At 67.9% G+C, this 20,579-nt stretch overlaps 1 protein-coding gene across 3 annotated transcripts; it reads right to left on the bottom strand.

Moving 5' to 3' along the window:
* Window positions 1–197: 197 nt before the first annotated feature.
* Window positions 198–12,513, bottom strand: TEAD3 (TEA domain transcription factor 3). Of its 3 annotated transcripts, XM_026056625.1 has the most exons (13): window positions 12,363–12,513; window positions 8,715–8,779; window positions 6,360–6,422; window positions 6,165–6,227; window positions 3,429–3,440; window positions 2,963–3,100; window positions 2,684–2,727; window positions 2,502–2,563; window positions 2,058–2,191; window positions 1,637–1,810; window positions 1,330–1,470; window positions 694–846; window positions 198–311 (listed from the first exon to the last, which is right to left on the bottom strand). In XM_026056625.1, the coding sequence occupies exons 1-13, from the start codon at window positions 12,496–12,498 to the stop codon at window positions 198–200; spliced, it is 1,299 nt and encodes a 432-aa protein (XP_025912410.1). In that variant the 5' UTR covers window positions 12,499–12,513. The 3 variants fall into 3 exon arrangements, with proteins under 3 accessions (XP_025912410.1, XP_025912411.1, XP_025912409.1); XM_026056626.1 differs by lacking the exon at window positions 6,165–6,227 and having other exon boundaries at window positions 6,372–6,422; XM_026056624.1 differs by lacking the exons at window positions 3,429–3,440; window positions 6,360–6,422 and adding an exon at window positions 4,198–4,209 and having other exon boundaries at window positions 12,363–12,498.
* Between the last annotated feature and the right edge of the window lie 8,066 nt (window positions 12,514–20,579).

Raw genomic sequence — 20,579 nt, 5'->3', positions numbered from 1 at the left:
GAAACTGTTCCTAAGTAGAAAACATCTGTCATCGCAAGTCAGTCTTTTTTGGCTAGTCGTTTGTCTTCCTCCTCTTCCTCCTCCTCCTCCTCCTCCTCCTCTCTTCAAAGGACTTCTCATGAGGCAACGCACGCGGGTGGCTTTTCGGCCCGGTCCCCTCCCTCCCCTCGCGCCCCCCCGCCCGGCCCAGGGGGCCCCTAGTCCTTGACCAACTTGTACACGTGGTGCTGGGCGCCGTGCTCGCTGGTGGAGACCTCGAAAACGAAGGCTATGCAGAGCAAGGTTTCCTGGGTATCCCTGTTCGTAACAACCTGAGGGAGAGCGCCAGAGCCGGGTTAGGAGGGGGCGACGCCGAGGGGGGGGGGGGGTTGTATCGCCCCGGGCGCAGTCGTTCTATTTGCACCATCAAAATTTGCTATCTTTCCTAAAATGGCCAGCCAACCGCTAAACGTCCCGGGGGGGGACCTCGGGTCTGATCGAAGCGCGTGCTCCAAGCTCTTAATGCACCCTCGGGATGGTTCCCAGTGCTTTACGCCTACTTTGGTGACCTCCATCTATCCCAGGTGCCTCTGTTGCAATGTCTCACACCAAATGCGAGGTTGGAGATGGCCCGTTCCTCGAAATCGGGCCTCGTTTGCGTTAACTGCCACGGGGGGGAGCAGAGGGCGGCGAAGGAGAAAGGAGAGGAGGTACCTGCAGGATGGTGAAATTCTCCAGGACGCTGTTCATCATGTACTTCTCCGGGAGGTGCTTGAGTTTGTGGATGAAGTTGATCATGTACTCGCACATGGGAGACCGATGGATTCGGTAGACGAACCGGCCGTTCTCCAGCCGCGCGTACTCCGTCTGCGAGGGACAGCAAGGTGGTGAGGCAGCTGCCCCGGGAGCGGGCGATGGCCAAGGGCAGCGCGGCGCGGGCGCAGCACGCCTGACGCGCTCCGCCGGGATGGCCCTGGCGTGGAAATACTGCAGGAGACGGGCTCACATATGTGGGAGCCAACTAGGACATCTTGGAGACTCCCTCTCCACTCCAACTCAGGGGGATATCATGGCCCAGGGAAGAAATCACAGAACGGCTGAGGTTGGATGACCTCTGGAGATCATCTAGTCCAAACCCCCCCGCTCAAGCAGGGTCACCTACGGCACATTGCCCAGGACCCTGGGCAATAACTCACAGCCACATGATGCAGCGGCTCATGTGCAAGCCTAGGCGAGGTACCCAGGTGTCCTACACCTCCATTCTGGGGCTTTATCCTTCCCACGCTGCCCTGGGACCCACAGGAGACCCGATTCCCACCTTTCCATGATGCTCAGGGGAGAAGGACTCACCTCCACTTTCTCCACCACCTGCTTCCCAAAGGAGCACACCTTGGTGGAGACCGTGATGGTCATATTCTCTGCACTGCTGTACTGGCTGCTGACACCGTAGAAAGTCCCCGGCCCGTCCTGGATAGTGCTGTTCAGATCCGCCTGGAGTGCCGGAAAGGAGGGAGAAAGACACCATTACATGTGAGTGCACCAAGCTTCTGCTGGGGACACGTGCGGGGTGCCCCAGCCTGCAGCGAGCTGTGTCCCGGGGGAAGGTACGGCTGTTTGACACCCGTGGCTCGAGGAAGAGCCCGGGCAGGGACCTTACCCAAAACTTGACGAGGAAGAAGGAGTTCTGGGGCCCTCGCTCGTAGAGCTCCTTGAGGCCACCTTTCTTCTCGGGGAACTTGTCATAGATCTGGCGGATGTCTACGGCCTCCAGCAGAGGATCGCTGTACGACGGGTTCGTCTGGCCGATGTGCACGAAGAGGTGTTTGCTATACTGTAAGGGGTGGGGGGGGGGGAAGAGATGGGTCAGCCGCACGGGAGAGCAAGGCGACTCGACGTGTCCTCCAGCATCTCTCCAGCCCTGCCGTCACCCCGTGGCTCCTACGGGCGCTTCTGCTTTTAGATGCTCAGCACTACCAAGGGCAGGGATGGGGACCTGCCGGACTTTGCCCCGTCTCCCAGCCCAGATGAGCTCTCTGCAGGCAGCAGAGCGGGGCCGGGCATGACGACAGGACTCTCACCGTTTCGGCGTCCCGCGGCACCTCCATGAACGCGGAGTACTCGAGGAGCCGGAGCTTGGCGGAGGCGATGGTGCGGTCCTGCCAGACGGGCACGGCCGAGGCGGCTGGTGGGAGCGGAGCCAAGGGCTCGTAACCTGCAGGAGCGGCACGAGAAGCAGCCGTGAGCCGGGGCCGAGAGGAAAGCTCAGCTTCCCGTAATTTCCCACCCTACGCTCCCACGTCTCCCAGGACAGCTACTTTGCCACGGGCGGCTGTTTTGTAGCCAAAACATGGCACGTGCTGGCCCTGCTCCTCGGTAGACAGGGTAAGTTGGGACAGTTCCCTGCTGGGAGAAGTGGTCCAGCTTCCAAAGCAGGGCTCTTGTCCGGGTTTAAGCACAGCCTTTTATCCCGGCAGGGGTGGGAAGGGGACCCGGGTGGGAGGGCGGCATGGGACAGCACTTACTGGCTAGTGACGGAGGCATGGGTGGCTGGATGGGGTAAGCTGGTTGTGCAAACGGTTTAATGCTGAAAAACAGAGCGCGGTGGCGTTAGGCGGACGAGGAGCTGGTGCCTCCAGCCCTTCCCAAGGGCGAGGTGCTGCCAGCGGCCGGGCAGCCCTGCCTACGGAGGGGTCTCGGTACTCACTCCTGAGAGGGTCCAGGCTGTCCTGGGATCGGCCCACTCCAAAACTGGGGGAGACAGCACAGGGGAGAGAGTCAGGAGCTTGTGTTGCGCCACGGCGCAAGGAACATGACCCGAGCCCTTCCTCCCACCTGCGTCTTCCTCCAGGAAACGCAGCTGCCCTGGTGCCACTTCCACAGCCCCGGAGCTGGCAGACCACCCCTGGTCCCCCCCTCCCCAGTGGTGATTTGAGCCCCCCACCCTGGGTGTCCCCCCCCGGGCGGGGGGGCCCGGAGCTCTCACCCTGGGGGCAGCAGAGAAGACAGCCTGAGGAAGAGGAGGAGGGGGACTGAGCTTGTTCTGCAGGACGCTGGCCGAGACGATCTGAGCGGAGGACATGGAAGCCATGCTCTGCAGAGCCTTATCCTTGGAGACCTGGTCCTAAGCGGGGAGAAGAGAGGGGAGACACGGAGGTTACACGCGGAGCCGGCCGGACTGACGGACACACACTGACACCCCCTCGATCTGAGTGGCGCAGCCCAGCAAAGGGACCGGGGTGGGCAAGCGGACCCCGAAAACACCCCCCCATCAACCCGTCAGTCTCGCTGGGCACAAGCTGTCAGGTGTGAAGCCTCGTGCCCCGTCGGAAAGACGGGCCCTGCTCCGGACCGGACCCACCGCCGGACACGCAGGGGGTCGGCGCCTCTGCGGGAAGGGGGCGAGAGGYGACGGGGGAAATAAGGGAGTTGCAAACACAAAGCCAACTTACCAAGTTCATGGCCTGTATGCAAAAGAGAGGAAAGGAAACGGTTAGAGCATCGCGGGAGCAGCGGCGTCCGCAACCGCCCCCCAGCCACGCGCGCGCCGACCTCTCRCCGGAGCCCGATTTGGGGAACGAAGCCCCTCTCGACCTGGCTGCTTCGTGCATCCTCGCGCCGGCAGCCCGGAGCAGAGCCCCGGGGCGGCGGGGGGAAACCTGGCAAAGGGGCCGGCATCATGGACCAGCATCGTGGACCGGCATCGTGGACCAGCAGTGCCGCCGGGGAGCACCCAGGGATGGGGCAGAGCCGGCGCCGGTGGGCGAAATGCCCCGCGTGCGTGGCCACGTGCCGAAGCACCCGGGGGGCAAAAGGGGACCATGTCCCGGGGCGGGGGGACGCTCGCTAAGGAAACAGCCCCAGCTCCTTGAGGGGGCCGCCGGGCTCGGGTGCACACGCGGAGCGACCCGAGCCTCTTCGCTGCCTTTTTCATAGCCTTTAAAACCTTTCCCACTCAGCAGGCCCTCAAAAATTCCCAGCGGGGAGGTAGAAACGAAGGGTCGGAGGGGCTCCTGCCGTGCCGGGAGCCGGGGAAGGGGCCGTGCATCCCCTGCGGCACGTCCCGGCTGCCGCGGGATATTTGCACAAACTCCCCTATAGGCACCCGAAGGCAGCGCCTGGGCACAAAACCCCTCCTAAGCTGCCTATGCATTTATATGAGAGATGGGACTCAAAAATATATATATATATATTTCTTTTTCTTTTTCTTTTTGCTTCCGCCATGGAGCTCATCTCACCAGGGCCACCGGGGCACTGAGGTCTTGCCCGGGGCAGGGGCGCTCCTCCAGCTGCCCCATGCACTCGTGCGTGCCGACACCAGCCCCGCACCCCTTGTCTTCCCTCTTAGGAACCTCGAGGATCCATCGGTTCATTTATTTTGGCCCGGGGCACAGCAGCACTGTGTATTTTAAAGATCAATAGCATTTGCTGGCAGGGCGGGGAGTACCAGAGCTCTGCAAGCAGGCACACGCCGGGGAGGACTAAACTCGGCGGCACGTGACCGCATCTAAAAAAAAAGAAGAAACGCTCCCGCAAGGGAGTTTCAGTCCCCTAGGGGAAGCAGCGCTGCGCCGGGTGAGAGCACGGGGCTCTCCACGCCGGGATTTGCCTCCAAAAACGGGTGTGAAATGATATTTTACGTCCAGGCCACGCTGCTCGGAGCCATCTCTCCCCTCCGGCTTCCCGCCGGCAGCGGCTGCGGGACGTCCTGGGCTGGGAACAGCACCAAAATAGCCATCGCTGGCCTTCGTCCCCCTCAATCTCAACCTGCCCTGTCCCTTTCGGGGCTCGTCGGTGGCTTTGGCTTCCCCAATATCCTGCGGCAACAAGCTGCAGCCCTTAGTCGTGCCCGGTGCGAAAAGCCCTTCCCGGGCCCGGTCGCCCTGGCTGCCCCTCGTCCGGGTGGCGACGGGTTTCGCAGCCGTACGAGCCCAGACGATAAGAGTTTCGGGTGCCCTCTCCTGGCTTCTCCTAGCAAATCCGCCCGGCGGAGGAACGGCCCCTCCTGGCGCCCCGGTCACGCGTGGCGCCGGCACCGGCATCCCTGCCCGCCGGGAGCTGCCAAGCCTCCGGGACCGACCGAGCCTCGCCCAAAAAGCGCTGGGAGAGGCGGCTTTGYGGCCGCAGGGAACGGAGGGGGCTAAAAAGCTTTTAGGGCTCCCAAATCCTCTGCCGGGCGAAGGGAAGCAGGTCCCGTCTGGAAGCAACCTAGGAGATGCTCCCGGTTAAYGGTGCTGGGATCGAGTCGGGAGCATTGCAGCCGCCCAGCCCGGCTCCGACATGGCCCACGGGACGCGGAGGGGTTCGGTCCTTCGGAGGCGTCTCCAAACCTGCCCGCACCCTCCCGCTGTCCCCACCCCCCCCCCCCCCCCAAAACAAAACCGGGAACGGTGGAAAGCGGTTACGGAAAGGTTAGTCGATCTCCAGTTAAAAGAGGGAAGGACAGCAAGAGAAGCCAACCAGAGAAGAGAGGACGCTCCAGTTTTTCCTCGCTCGGCTCCCTTGGCCCCTGGAACCGCGGCCTGTCCCAGGATGGCGCCCGGCATTCCGCCCGGCCTCCGCCGTGCTGCAGCCCGGCACCGAGCATCTGCCCCCCGGGACCCCCGGCTCGAGGGGCGAGCAGGGCCGGGCACCAGGTCCCGGCCGGCGGCACCTGGGCTCGCGGCCACCCCGGCTTTGGCGGGGGCCGTGCCGGCCCCTTCGCGCCCGGTGCTACCCGGGCTCCTCGCTCGGGAGCGGGCTGAACCCAGGGCTGCTCCTTCCACCTCCTGGGAGAAATCCCGGCAGCCCCAAGGGAGCGGGAATCCCTCGTACGGCACGCGGGTCGCGGCAGGGAGGGCTTAAACCCCCGTTTTAATAGGGCTGAGCCCCCATCCGGGCGAAAGGAGGGGATCCGGCAGGCCGAGGACGGCGCAGGGCCGTCCCGGCGCAGAGGGAAGAGGGCTGCCGGCTTTCCCCGGCCGGCTTTGCCCGCCGGAGCATCCYGCCGCCTTTGCCTCCAGGCGCCCCGGTGCCTCCCCGCAAAGACGCCGCTAGAAAACATCTGGTTCCAGGAGCAAAGGGAGGGCGGAAGAAAAGACATCAAAAGGCGAGAAAGCGGCACACCACAGAGCTGAGTGCGTTAGTCGTCAGCGCGGCCCAGGCGGGAGCGGGGCGAGCGGCGAGGAAGCTGGGGGGGGCGCGCGTACCTTCAGCTTGGACTGAATCTCGCGAGATTTCCGTCGGGCTAGAACCTGCAAGTGGCTAGAGACCTGCAGAGAGAAAAGCAGAAGGAGAGGGAAAACAGCAGAGCCGTCAACCAGAGGAAAAGAGAGGAAGGAGAGGGGGCTGCCCATGCTCATCCAAACACCGCCACGACCGCATGGGCAGGGGCTCCAACGTACCTTGATGCCAACCTGGTACTCCCGCACCTTCTTCCGAGCTAGAACCTGTATGTGGCTGGACACCTAGAGCCCGCCAAGCCACCCAAAAAGGAAAACACAGAGAGAATGAAGACATGTTCCTGCACCGCCCCGAGAGCGCGCGGCGCGGGGGGCGCGCGGGGCCGGCAGGGCCTCCGGGACCGGCCGATGCTCCTGGAAACGCCGACGGTGCTGCAGCTCGGGGCCGCCCCGCCGGCGGAGCTAGAGGGAGAGAAAGCGGGGGAACGTCGCGGCCTGACGCGTGGCGGGCGAGCGGGAACCGGCGTCGCGGCATGGCGCCGGCTGCGGGCGGGCGCCCTGCGACGCGCGCGCGCTTCTCTGGGCGAAGCCTCTGCAAGTCGGCGGCTCCGCGTTCAGCGTCGTTCGGGGCTTCGGGAAGGACGGCTGCCCCTTCCCGCGCGAGGGCACGGGCTGTTCCCCTCCAACAGCCGGCTCCGCGGATACAGCCTGGCTCTTTTTGGGTGCCCCGGGGGTTACCCCAGCACCCTGCGTCTGCTCCGGCCCCGCYGTTGCGGCGGGACGGCTGGTGCCAAGGAAGATACAGGAGGCACCAGCCAGCTGCCCCAAGGCTCTTACTAATTTTGCAGGATTAAGAGGTGGGAAAGGCAAGYGGAGATTTTCTTCTCTAGGCCCCTAAAACAACAGGGTCCATATAAAAAGCGGCTGATTTCCAGGCAGCCGAGAAACCCACAGTGCTCCCTGGGGTCCCTGCCTCGAGGCACCGGGCGCCCCGAGGGACCCTGCGCCCGCGGGGACGCGGGGCCCTTTTCTGCGAGCTCCCGCACCGGGACAGCACGGCACAGCACGGCACAACCGCGCACAGGGAGGCAGCCGAGTCCGTCTGCTCCCTTTGAGCATCGCTTTGGCCCAGCTCTGCCCCTGCCAGAGGTTCGCCGGGGGTCCAGGCAGAGCTTTTAGGCAGAATTAAAGCCCTGCTCAGCACTGATCCGGTGCAAAGACCATGGGTTGAGCCCATCTCTTGGCCTCTCCGAAATGCCTCTTCGATCCCTCTTTCTGCAATATCCTGGAAGGATTTTCTCCTCCCYRTGCCCGGAGGGATGCRGGTACCCCARTCCCAGGGGTTCGAGGAAGCTGGGAGCCGACACATCRCTCCCAAAGCCATCCGCCCCGCCGYGGGGACRGCRARYRAGATGCAGCAGCCCYGCARCATCCTTTTGGGAAAGGCCTGGGTCTGCTAGGACATGTATCACGGATCCGGCCGGCTGGGCACTTTTCCCAAGCARGGACAACGCGGAGAGGATGGAAGAGCCACTGGACGCATTATAAACAGGCATGGCATGTCGAGGGCTGCGGGGGATTGCTCCCATCCTGGTTCGGTCTCCGGCCCGAGGACGCAGCGAGGGCGCACGGCCGGGATGGATGCGACCCTGATGATGCCGGACAACAGCGGGAACCGCCGCCGGGCGCTCCTAGCGTTGCCGGCATCCCTGCCCGCGTTGCCCTCAATCCCAGGCTCCCAAACCCGGGCGGCCTGGCAGGATCGGAGCAGGGGCTCTGGATTCACCCCTTGCTCCCCGCGACCCGCGGCCTGTCCTCCGGCTGCGACGGGGACGGCTTGGTTTTGGCCCAGGGATTTTTGGGAGCGCCTTCCCCACGGCGTGCGGGGCATCAAGCCGCTCTCCCTGTCCCRGCCCGGTAAGGAGCAGAGGTGGGAAAGGTCTCTCGATCCAGGCGGAGAAGCAAAGAGAGATGCGCGCACACACGTACACCGCTCAGACGGAGATTTCAAGCAGCGGAGCTGGGACTCCGGCTCCGTTACGGAGAAAGAGAAAAAACATCCCGGGCTCAGGCTGAGGACGAAACCGCTTAGTTTAGGCCTGGATACTCCAGAGGGAGCTTGGTAAAACGCAAGGCTGCTCAAGCTACGGCTGCTCCACGAGCCGAGGCCTCGGAGCGCAAAGAGGACGACCCCGATCCTTGCATCCAGCCGCGCCGCCGGGCCAAGCAGGAGCTGCTCCCACGGGAGAGCATCTTTCCGACGCCGCGGGATGCCGCCCGGCGTTCCAGGCATTCCCAGGCCGGGCTGGGGCCAAACACCGTTTTGAGGGTGATCGCGCCAGACGGAAGCAGCTCCCGGGGTACGATCCTTGCGCAGGGCGGGCGGGCAAGGATGAAGCCGGGAGGAAGAGCGGTCCTCACCGCCGGCCCTCGCCGCGGCGCCTCCGGCAGGACGGCACGAGCGAGGACGGCCAGGAAAACACGCCGCCCACCGACCCCGACGCCGGCTTACCTGCTGCCCCCCTCCCGAAAGCCGGCTCCCCCCCGGAGACGGGAAAGGCAGAGCGAGGTCCTTACCTGCTTTCTCGTCCGGGTTTTCCCCGTCCGCAGCTTGATGTACCTGGCTATCAATTCGTTGCGACCTGCGCGAGAGACGGAGCCAACGTCAACGCCACCACCCGGGACGAGGAGCAGGAGCAGCCCCGGCCGAGGATGCTGATGCCGGTCCCTAACGAAGCTGGTCCCTAACGAGGCCGGTCCCCAACGAGGCCGGCTCTGCCGGGAGATGGCGCTGCCTTGACAGCTGTCCGGCCAGAGGGGACAACRCGGTGGCCAGAGGGGACAACGCGGTGGCAGCAGGTCCCACCTGGCGGCTGCTACCCCATGGGGGCTGCCGGCCCCGGGGGGCAGTAACGGGGTGCTGGGAGGGGGGCAGGCAGCCAAGGCCCCCCCCCCCGTCACCCCCACGGAGGGGCCGGGGGGTGTCCCCAAACACCAGCGACCGGAGACCCCCCCCAAATGCCACCCCGGCCAGGACGGAGGCTTGCAGCGGGGAAAAAAATGAATCGCCCCGCTCCCCGCAGCGCTTCCCACGGGGTCCGAGCCGGGGTTCGGGTCCCCCCCCGGCCCCCCGCTAGCGTTCGCAGCCGTGCTGGCCTTTCCACCAGTATTTCCTAACGTCCTGGGCCCTAATTCGAAGCAGCAGCGCTTTTGCGCCACATTTTACGGGCCAGCTGTGGCCAATCTACGTTCAAACGTCAGAGCAGCTGGGAGCTTTCTTCTGCTGGCCCCCGGCCCGTCCCCCCGCCGCCTCGCCCCCCGCGCACGGGGGCGGCCAGGCACGCCAGATTTATTTTAATGGACCAGATGGTCGCGGTTGGAACTTGTCGAAATGCCCTTGGAGCGGGTTTCGGCTCGGGGAAAAAAAAAAAAAAAACTGAAAAAATAACCCCCCCCCCGGCCGGCCCCCGCCCGGCCCCGGAGCAACTGGGCACTCCAGGTTGGGGTGGAGGTGGGGGGGGGGACGCGGCGGAGGGGCCCCTCGCCGCCCGGCTGCCCCCCCCCTGCGGCCCTGCTCGCGGCGCGGGAACGGACAGGGCCAGGTGCCGCGCGGGGCCGGCGGCGCTCCGGGGTCCCCGTGCCGGCCGGGAGCGGGTGGCCCCTCTTGCGGCACCCCGGGGCGAAGCCTGGCCCCCCCCCCCCGGCCAGACCCACCGGAGCGTTGGGAATGGCTCCGCTAGCCCGGCGTGGCCACCTCTCCGGCACAAACGGCTCGCCAGCCGCCGGGCGCCTTGGATCCGGCAAACGGTTCCCGGCACATCCAGCCCCTCTTTCCCGCGGCTCCAGCCCCACTCCCGGCCCGTGCCAGCTTGCACCGCGGCGGCCTCGCAGGGACACCCTGGGAGGTTTCCGGGGGGTCTCGAGGGCTATTGGATCCAGCTGGGATGTGCTGCACRACCAGGAGCAGATCTGCACCCGTCTCCCTCGCGCCCCACCTGCCCCCTCCGGCCCCGCGCTCCCGGGGCAGAGCCGCCACCGGCTCCGGCCCCCGGCCCGGCCGGTGATTCACCGGGGGCCGTGCCACCTCCTCGGCGAGGGCACGGCCTCCTCCAAATTACCACATTCCCCAAATTCCTCTCCCCTGACACCACCACGTGAACCAGTTGGACGGCTCCCGTTAAAAATAACCCAGCGGGACGAGCCGGCGGCCAAGGAGCGAGCGAGCGCGGCCCCGGCGTCCACCTGCTGCCGGGGCGCGGGGGGCGCCCGTCCCGCCACCCCGCCGCCACCCGCCCCGGCGCCCCGTCCCCACCTCCGTCCCCGCCTCGAAGCCAATTTTGCAGCTGGCGCCCCGCGTTTGCACGGCCAGCTCGTGCACGGGGCGCTTTTTTTCCTCGCGGGATGCCGGGGCGTTATTTTTTTCTCGCGGGATGCTGCGCACCTCGCACCGCCAGAGCTTCAGGTGCCACCGCCAGCCCCCTCCYCCYCCAAAAAAAAACCCCCCCCCCCCAAGGAATAACCGGGCCCTCGCAGGGCCCCCAGCCAGCACGACCCTTGCAAAGCGGCAAAGGGTCAGTCGCCGCGGTGGGGACGGCGGTGCGGCGGCGGCGCCGGCTTCGGAGGCTGCTTTTCCCCCCGCCGAGAGGCGCCGTCGAACCGCCCGCGGCCCCGCGCCGCCCCGCAGCCCCGCTTCCCGCGGCAGGGAGGCCGGGAAGGAGCCGGAGCGGCGTTTGGGAGCCGCGGAGGGCTGCTGGGAGATGAAAGGCGACGGGGGCCGCTGTCTCTTTAAGCGGCTGCCAGATGTCTCCGAAAGGCTGGAAAAACCGGTCTGCGCGCCGGGGTGTGCTGAGCGGAGGCCAGGCTCCCAGCGGCACTTCAGCTATTCCTGGAGAAATCCGAAAAATGCGCCCGCTTGGGAAGCCCTGCGCTTCCCTCGGCTGCCAGYCCCGGGTCGGGGGGCCCCGGCAAGCGGGGTGGCACCGGGAGCGCCCGGAGCGTCGCCCACGGCACCTGCGCCCGGAGCGAGCCCCGGGAGGCACGGATCCCACGGGGAGCCGACAGCACAGCCCCGGCGGGACACGCCGCTGGCACGTCCCCCCAAAATGTCCCCGATGAGCCCCTCGCCGGTGGCAGCGCCATCCCCGGTGGGAGGACTGCGGATGCTGGGGATGGAGGCCGGCTCCCGGGGCGGCTCCCTCTCGGCCAGCCTTCACCTTCCCGCGGTCACCTCCGAGGGCGCCGGGGTGGGACGCCACGGGAGCAGGGTCCCGCCGGCACCCGGCACTAGCAGGGATGTGATGGGACAGACGGCTCCCGCCGCCTCGGTGTCCCCACTCCTGGCACCCCCGGTGCTGCCCATCCGGCGTTTCCAGCAGGAGCCGCGTGCCGGCGGCACAGCGGGCAGGAGGGGGCCGGACGTCACCTTCCCCGCAGGACGGGGCCGAGGCCGAAGCCACCGCGCGGCCGAGCCATCCGCCTTGTGCATCACCCCGGGGCCGCACAGCAGGAGTTTGGGGAAAACGGAGGAGTCTGGGGAAAACAGACTGCTAGAAACTAGGCTGAGTCCTCGCAAACTCATTTCACGCTCCTTGGGCCGGGCTCCTTCGCAGACCAGGGAGGCGCTTGCAAAGCTGCCAAAGCCTCCGCAATCTCTGCCGGGATTCGGCGCGCGGGACGGCGCGGGTGGGAGCGGCTTTTGCCGGGCCCTTTCCCTCCTCCGGCGGGCGCTTCCCGGGAGGTCGCTGCCAGCGCGGTTTGGAAACGCGAATCGGGAGCGGGCCGGAGGAGCCCAGGGAGCAGGAGGAAGCGTTTTGTTTACGACCCGCGCGCGGAGGCCAGACGCAGCCGCTTTCACGCCCAAGCCCGGGCGTTGGGCCCCCGCGCTCCCGCTCCCGCTCCCTGCCCGACGGCTTCGCCAAACCAGTCGGTCCGGCAGGGCCGGAGAGGGAGGGAGGGAGGGAGAGAGGGAGGGAGTGCGAGCGGCGCGGCGGGAGCTGGGGGCAGCGGGAGCGGACGGCAGCAGCAGTGTGGGGCGCGCGGGCGACGGGCTTGCTCCGGCACCGCGGATGTGCCGGGGGCTCGCTCCGGCGCCGTGGACATGCCAGGGGCTCGCTCCGGCTCGGGGGCGCCTCCGCCGTCCCGCTCGCCTCCGCCGAGAGCGACGAGCGGGAGGAAGCTCCCGCGCCGCGGTGCCCGYCCCCCCCCCTCCCCGCCGCCGGCACTCACCGTACATCTTGCCCTCATCCGAGAGGATGATTTTCCGGCGGCCRCAGGGCGGGTAGATCGCCAGCGCCTCCTGGAAGCTCTGCTCGATGTCGGGGCTCCACACGCCCTCGGCGTCATTGTCCAGACTCTTGTCCATGCCGTCCTGGCCATCTTCCCGCCCCTCCCCGGGGCTGCCGCTGGCGTTCCAGCTGTTGGACGCTATGGTGCTGGCTGCTCTGGGCTCCGACCCCGAGCCCCCGACCGACACGCGACAACCTGCCGGCACAGAGAGGGGGGCACCCGTCAGATCCGCTGCCGGAGCCGGCGGGATGCGGTCCCGCACGGTGCATCCGCAGCTCCGGGCGCCCCGGCGTCCCCGCTCGCGCCCGGGAGTTGCGTCCGCCTAAGAGATGCCAACGAGCCTTCCTCGGGCACCTAACCATGCTTTTCCGCCCCAAAACCGGCTGGGCCAAGCCTCCGAGTGACCTGCCGTCCGGGGTGAACAGCCCATCCCGAGGAAAACTGGGGCAGGATACAGCCCAGCCCAGATTTGGGTAGGATACGGCCAGATTTGGGTAGAATATGGCCAGATTTGGGTAGGATACATACAGCCCAGCCCAGATTTGGGTAGAATATGGCCAGATTTGGGTAGGATACATACAGCCCAGCCCAGATTTGGGTAGGATACGGCCAGATTTAGGTAGGATATGGCCGGATTTGGGTAGGATATGACCCAGTCTGGACACCATCTCCGCCGTCGGAGGCCAGCCCCGGCTTTGCTCGGGCACGGGGGACACGATGCCCAGTGGCCTTGGGGCACCGGCTAGCCCCAGCCCCGGCCCCCGAGCCCACGCCGGCGCCTCCGGAGCTGCCCGGCGAGCCGGCCCCGCGCCTGGCAAACGGCAGGCGAAGGGGAAGGGGAGCGCCGAGGAGAGTGCGGCGGCTCCCGTCCAGTTCGCCTTAATGGGAACCAGGTGTCCGAAGGGCTTCGGCAGCCCCGGCACCGGAGCGGCCGGCCCCGCTCGCCTCTCTGCGGGGAAGCGATGCTCCGAGGGGCTGCTCTCCCGGGGGGACCCGCTCCCCCATCCTCCCGCTCCGCTCCGCTCCCCCTTTCCCGCCCGGCTCCCCGAGCGGCGTTTTGCAATAACATGTTTGGCGGCAGCTGCCGGCGGTGGGGAGCGGAGAGGTGTCTCCCTTCGCCGAGACGCTTCCCGGACGGGCTGGGAGTGTACAAAGGTCTCCGGCGCAGACATCTCCTTTTAAAGGAACTGCAGCAACCCGCTGGCTCGAGCGCGCCGCGAGGCTGGGCTGCCTTTTCTTTTTTTTTTTTTTAAAAAAGAAACTTTCCCCCCCTCCTCCGTCTCTCGCCGAGCCCCGTGATGTCAGCCTCTCCGGTCCCTGCCCGCCGGCCCCCCTTCCCTTCCCTTCCCTTCCCTTCCCTTCCCTTCCCTTCCCTTCCCTTCCCTTCCCTTCCCTTCCCTTCCCGTCCCGGCTCTCCCCCCTCTCGGAGAGCGCTGTGGCCAAATAAGGAGAACTGGATTGTAGGAGCGAGCCAGCGAGCCGGGGGGAGGGATGGAGGCCGCTCGGAGCCGGCCGGCCGTGCGGCACCCCAAGCCCCCGGCGCGGGAAGCAGCGGGGCAGCCGGCACAGCGGGGCGATTCCCCAAAACGGGAAGGGGAGGGAGGGCAAGCGGGCGGCTGCAGCGGGCGCCCCGCCGGCACGGGGGCAGGCTGGCACGGCGGGGGCACCCGCTTCCCCCCTCTTCCTCCTCCTCCTCCTCCTCCGGCAGGGAAATCCCGGCTCGGAGCCGTTGCGGAGAGGCAGCGGGGGGGAAACGYGAGCGAGGCGGCGAGGGAGGGCGAAGCCGCGGCCCCGGCCGAGGTGTGAGGACGAAACTCCTCCTTCCCTAAACCTGCTTTTCGCCGGGCCCGGGAATCGCGCTTCCCGGAGGGAGGGTGCCGGCGCGCGGCAAATCCTGGCTTTGACGTAAAGCGCGGGCCACGAGGCAGCGCTCCACCCAGCCCTTACAAAACAGCCCCGACCGACCYGAGCAATTAGGAAACCAGCCGGGCCGGACCGGCTTCGGAGGTATCGGCCTGCCCGACCCCAGCGGGGCAGGGAGGGGACCGGCCGCGCCGGAAAACACGGCACCGCCGCCCTTGCCGCCCGGCTTCTCGCCGCGACGAAGCCGCCGGGGCCGCCTGCGAGCGGGGGTCTCCCGAGGGTCCCAAAGCGCGGACGAGCCGCGATAGCCGTCGGGTCGGGATCGTGCCGGGGACGGTGCGAGGACGGTGCAGGGCAGAGTCCGGCGTGTTTGGTCTCCGGTGGGTTCCCTCCAGCCCAGCCCAGCCCAGCCCCGCGCATTCCGGGCTTTGCCAGAGCGGCATCCCCGGGAGCAAACGGAGCATCGCGCCCCRGTGCGGCRAGCGGCCCCGCAGCAAAGCCAGGGGTGAGAAGTGGGGGGGGGAAAAAAATTGGCAGCCGCAAACCGCCTTCCCGGCCTCCTTCCCCCACCCGGACCCCATGGCGAAAGGATAAAAGTTCACCGACAAGCCCGGGCACGACGGCGCCGCGCGGCGCTGAGCCTCTCGCCCGCACGGGCGGGAGAAAAAAAATAGCCGGAGCGGCTGGCGGCCCGGGCGGCACCTCCCCGCCACGGCCCCGATCCTGCCCCCTCCGCAGCCGGCTCCGCCGCCCCGGGCCGGTGCTGAGCTCCCCCTCGCTCGCCGGGGCGATCCCGGCCGGGAAGCAGCCCTTGGCCCCGGCGTCGCCCGGGGATGGGGATGCTCGGGAAGGGGAGCCGGGCTCCCGCCGGCGCAGCCCCGTGCCGGGGTATTTATAGCAGCCGGGGAGGGCGTCCGGCTGCCGAGCACCTGCGTCCGGCGGAGGCGGTGGCAGCCGGCACGAGAAAACCCCGGAGCGCCGGGGCTCGGCGAGGGAGCGTGTGGCCCCGCCGGCAGGTTGGGGGCTCTGGCTGCAGGAAGCGACGTGGAGGCACGCCGAGGCCGCCTCCGACACGCTCCGTGCCTCGGGAAGCGGAGCGCCCCGCTGGGGTAACTCCAGCGTCCGCCCGGCCCGCCGCGATCGGCTCCGGGAGAGCCCTGCGTCGCCGGAGAGCAAGGCGGAAGGAGGCTCGGGTCCGCAGCGCTCTCCCTCCAAACGGCTCCTGGGTGGCGGCATGGGATCCACCGGCTCGGGAACGCCGCTCGGCCACCCCGGCTCCCTCCCGGCCCGGCTTCGCACCTCCGTCCCGGGGAGGCTGGGCCCCGCGGCGGCACCTCCCGCCCGCCCCGAAACGGGCACCGAGGCGCCCGGCCCGCGCTCCCCGTGGGACAGCCTGACTAATTTCCTTTCCTCTATCRCTTCCTGTCCCTTCCGGCTTGGCGCGGAGCTCAGGAAGCAATCGGAGCGGGGAAACCRCAGGAGGCCACGTGGCAGCATCCCACCGGGGTCCGCGGCGCTGCCGGCCGGCGCTGCCGAGGGCGCGGGATGCCCACTGAGGGCACGGGGTGCCCGCCGGCCCCGGCACATCCCCCCCACCGCCGGGCGCTGGGTCCCGGCCTCCGGGTGCCCACRGCCCCTCCGGAAGCAGCCCCCAGCGTCCCCTGCCTCCGGACCCAGCAGCACCRCTGGCCCTGAGCCGAGGGATGCTCGGAGGCCGGAGCGGGGCTGCTGCCTCCGCCGGGGGCAYGATTTGGCCTCGTACACGCAGGGAAAAATATCGGGGGTGCGGAGAAGGGAAGGGGCTCGAGCAAATCCCCCGGCACGAGCGGCCGGAGAGCGGGGAGACACTGGCACCCTGCGGCGCGTCGACCCCGGCAAGCGAAGCGCGCGATGCCCTCCTCTCCCTCCAGTGCCAGCCAGGCACAAGGGGAAGGACCGGGACTCTCCTGCTCCAGCCTCTTGCCCCACGACCGCAGCGGAGAGCACGGATGGACGGACGGACGCCCCGACCCGACTTCGCTCCCTCCCGCCCCGCCCAGCCGCGACGAGGCATGGCACCGCGCGACGCGCGAGCGGAAAGCTTTTCCAGCCTTAATTGCTCTCCGGATTATGAAATGAGCCGGCTGGAAACAACAGAGCCGGAGTCGCCTGCCGGGACCTGCGACGCCGCGCGGGATGGCACCCACTGGGGACCCGYGGGTGCCCCGAGGCGCCTCGCGCCCGCGCCAAAACTGGGACGCGCCAGGATCGCTCCAAAGGGAAGCCGAAGCGCCCCGATTCCCAGGGGTCAGGGAAGACCCGGCGCGCGCGCGGGCACGTATCCCGCGTTTCTCCCTGGGGGGGAAGGAGGAGGAGGAGGAGGAGGAGGAGGAAGGCTGCGGCGCGTTCCGCACCCGGCCCCGGCTGCCTCCACCCCCGCGAAACCCAACGCTGCGCGGGAGCAGCTGCGCCCGCTGCAGGCTCTTTGCACCGGGGCCGCCGCCGCCGCCGCCGCTCCCTCCCCGCGCGCGCCCGAGGGGCAAAACCTCCGGGATCGCCGGAACGAGCCTCTCGGCGGGTGCCCCCGGCCCTCGCGCCCAGCCCGAGCTCAGCGCGGCCCCATCCCTCCGGGAAGCCCCCGAGCGCCTTGCAAAGCGGGAGGCGACAAGTCGGATTCGGCCAGGAGGCAGAGGGAGCCGTCGAGGCTCCTGGGAGCATGGTTTGGGCTCGCTCCCGCCTCGGCTCAGCCCACGCGCACGCGGCCGCCGGAGCCGGAGCCCTCTGTGCGCTCCGGGATGCCGCCCGCTGCCTGGGGCCGCTCCGGCAAGCCGAGGGGCACGGAGCAAACGGGGCCGTGCACAGGGTCCGTCGCCCGGCGGTGGGAATTCGGGATGCTCGCCGGGGCAGGGGGTGCACGCATGCGTGCGCGCGGGCTTTTTCCGAACTACGAGGCGCCCGAGCCCGGAAAAGCCGGGCGCGGGCTGCCGGGCGCGCGCGAGCTGGCACGAGAGCGGCGGCCCATCCTCCACCCGCGCGCGCGCYGCGCCGCTCCGGCTCTCTCAACTTTGAACATCTTCCGGAGAGAAGTTAGTGGCTATTGTGAACAGCTGGATCCAATTTTACGAGGAGCGAGGAGGAGACAGTCGCGGGGAAATAACGAGGCCTGGCGCTCCCGGGCGAGGATCCCAAAGCGGGGCGAAGGCCGCCGCGGCGCCGCTTCGCCGGCGGGGAAACCGAGGCACGGAACGGCAACGGGCCGGCCCAGGTCCCTGCGGAGCRCCCCGGCCGGGAACACAGGGTGCCGCCGTCGGAGCGGGATGGCGTTCCCGAGGCCGGGGCGGCGGCGTGGGTGTTTCACCCATGGGGCTCCCTCAAGAGGCCCCACTCCTGGCTGGCACCCGTCCCGTGGCGGATCCGGGGTGCCGCTTCCCAGCGCTCCCTATAAATCTCGGTTGCGGATGGCGGGCGCGAGACGTTCCTGCTGCCGATCGCTTCCTGCTCAGCTCTGCCCAGCTCCTAAAATTAGATCCAGCTATGCCGCCCCGTCCCCGTCCCCCCCGCCAAGACGAGGGGAGCTCTGCCAACACATGCTCCGGCTTTGTATCGATTCTCCTGGAGGCGAGGGGGAAGGGGATAATCCAGCCTCCTCCGTCGCTCGCATCTCACTTACAACCCCGGAGCCACCTGCGAGCAAACTTTTCCAGCTATTATTAAAGGGCTGGAGCCATCTCGCTGCAGATGCGCGCTGGAGTCACCTTCGTCGCCTCTGGCTCCGAAGAGGATGGCCACGGACCAGCGCCGCGTCGGCCTCGGCCGGCTGAGACCGGGCGCTCTCATGACACACCCAACGCTCGAGCTCCGGCTCGCCGGCTCTCCCGGCCCCTCGTCGGCCGCGCTGGGCCAGGGGCTGCAGAGGCGGCCGCCGGGATGCTCCGGGAGGCACCGCGGGTGGTTTCGGCGGCCGGGCATCGCTTAGCGCCGTCTGACCTTCCTGTTCCTCCGGGTCCTGCAGGATCCCAAGCGGGTGCATCCACACGGAGCCCCCTGGGAGCGCGGCCCCCCCACCCCGGGAAAGGGCCTTCACCGGCACGACCAAGTCGCAACACATTGCTCCCATTTTACAGATGGGTAACACCAAAACGCCGGGGAGCTCGAGCGACTTGTCCGAACCCGCGGCAGAGCCGGGGCAGGAGCCCGAGCCTGAGCCCGAGGTCGGAGCGAGGCGGCCGCTCCCGCCGCACGCCGGTCGCGGGCCGGAGCGGGGCACCGCCAGGGCTCCTCGCCCCGTCATTACCTGCCCTCGCTCAGCCCAAACCATTTCACAAGACCACACGTGACCGCGGCAATACCCAACACCCACGCGCTCCGGGTGCCTTGCGGAACCACAACACGCAGGTGGCTACGCTCAGCCGGCCTCGCTCCGGGGCCGATTCCTGGCACGGCTTGCTCCTAACGAGCCCGACCCGGGCGCCGACTCCAAATAACGCCTCTTCTTCGTGAGCCGATCCCGGGCAGAAAGGTCGGCACGGCGTTAGGCGGCGGAAAAATCGCCCGGCACCGCCGACCCTCCAGGGGCAGCTCCGCATCCCYGAAAAAAAGCGGCTTAGCGTCACGTTTACGGCTCCGCTGTGCCCAGCGGCGTCCGAGGTGGTACAAACAACGCAGCCATTCATTAGACTTGGCCTTGCAACTATCTCCAAGGTTTTCGTAAGGAAAAAAATAAAAAAGAGAGAGAAGTTCCTAGAGATAGTCAACTTTTTTGGGTCGCGACCATCCTGCCTGTCGCACGGAGGGGCGGGAGGATCCCGACGCTCAGGGGCCCCACGAACCCTCGCGGGACCCTCGGACAAGGGTCGTGCGGGTCCTTCTCCAATATTCACCTCTGCTGCCGAGGACGGAAGAAAAGGGATGAAGGAAGGAGGCAGGAAAACCCCGAGTCTGCAAGCGGCGCCCGCGTCTTGCCTCTCCCRCCACCCGCCGCCGCTCCGGCTGCGCTCCCCCGAGTCCAGACGGGAGTGCGCCGCTTCCGAGGGGTTATTTTTGTTAGCAAAGTCGGGCCGGTGCCAGCGGTGGAAGGAGCACGGCCCTGGAGCCGGGCGTCTCCGTCTCCCCTCTACCACCCGGAGCGCCGGGAACGGCGGGTCCTCGAAGGCGCCCGGCTCCGGTGGTGGGGAGCCCCCGGCACGGCGGYGCTCAGCCCAGGCCCCTTCCTGCTTTGCCAGCGGGCAACCCAGGGAAGCGGCGAACCCTCTCCCGCCCCGTCCAGCTCCAGTCGCCCCTCGCTCGGCGCCCCCAACGCGGAGGGGCCCCCGCGCCGAAAAGCGAGGCGGGCCGGGCGGCGGCGGCGAGCGGCGCGAAATCCCTGACTCACGGCGCACACGTCCCGGTAAAGCGATAGGAGGGGAGGAAGGACGCCGGAGCCCAAAAATACCCCGTCGCGCCTGACACCAGGAGATTATCGCTTCGGCCGAGGGGGGGACGGCGGCCTGTCCCCGGCTCGCCCCGGCGCGAGGCCACCCACCGCGAGCCCCTCGGTAACTCGGGGCACCCTCGAGCGTTCCCGGCCGGCTTCTCCCTGCAAACGGCCATCAGCCGCGGGACGAAGGCTTCGCCCGGAGCAAGGCGGCACCGCGAGGGCTGGGCGAGAGTTTTCCTTCCGAAACGAGGAAAGGAAACAAACAAAAAAACAACCCAAGAAACCCAACGCAACAACAAACCCAACAAGGAGGGCGCGAAAATAAAGTAATAATAATAATAATAATAATAATAATAATAAAGATGACGCACGGCCGAGAATTAGGCATCTAATTGCCGCCGAGCCTCGCGATGCGCCCCTGTGACGAGGCACAAAGCGTTTCGGGTACAGTCAGCGCGCGGTCACGCCGCACGCGGGCGCGGGGCGCGTGACACAGGGGCGCCGGCGGGGCCCCCCGCGCCGCTGCCTTCGCGCTTCGCCCGGGCCCGGCGGGAGCAGACGGGACAGGACGGGACGGGACGGGACGGGACGGGGCGGTTTATATAACGCATCATGTCCGCGCCGTGCCTGCGCCCGACGTAGGGCGCACCCGGCGCACAAGGCCTCTTTGTAACCCTATAGCCCGCGCCCGCCCCCTCGAACCCCGGAGATACAAAGTACAAGGGGGGGGGAAAAAATAAAATATATAGATACATATAGAGAGATATAGAAGCGAGGCCGCGGCGTCGGGAAGCGCAGCGGCGAGGCCGCGGGGAGCAGCCCCGGGCCCCAGCCGGCGGTTGAACCTGGAAAATTTGGGAGCCAAGGAGGAGGCGGAGCGCGGAGCCGCCCCCCCCCCC

The sequence above is a fragment of the Apteryx rowi genome, unplaced genomic scaffold, assembly GCF_003343035.1.
Source record: "Apteryx rowi isolate R43461 unplaced genomic scaffold, aptRow1 scaffold_132, whole genome shotgun sequence".
In the NCBI taxonomy this organism is placed as follows: Eukaryota; Metazoa; Chordata; class Aves; order Apterygiformes; family Apterygidae; genus Apteryx; species Apteryx rowi.
The sequence above is the reverse complement of the archived record's forward strand: the minus strand, read 5'-3'. Positions and strand labels throughout refer to the sequence as shown.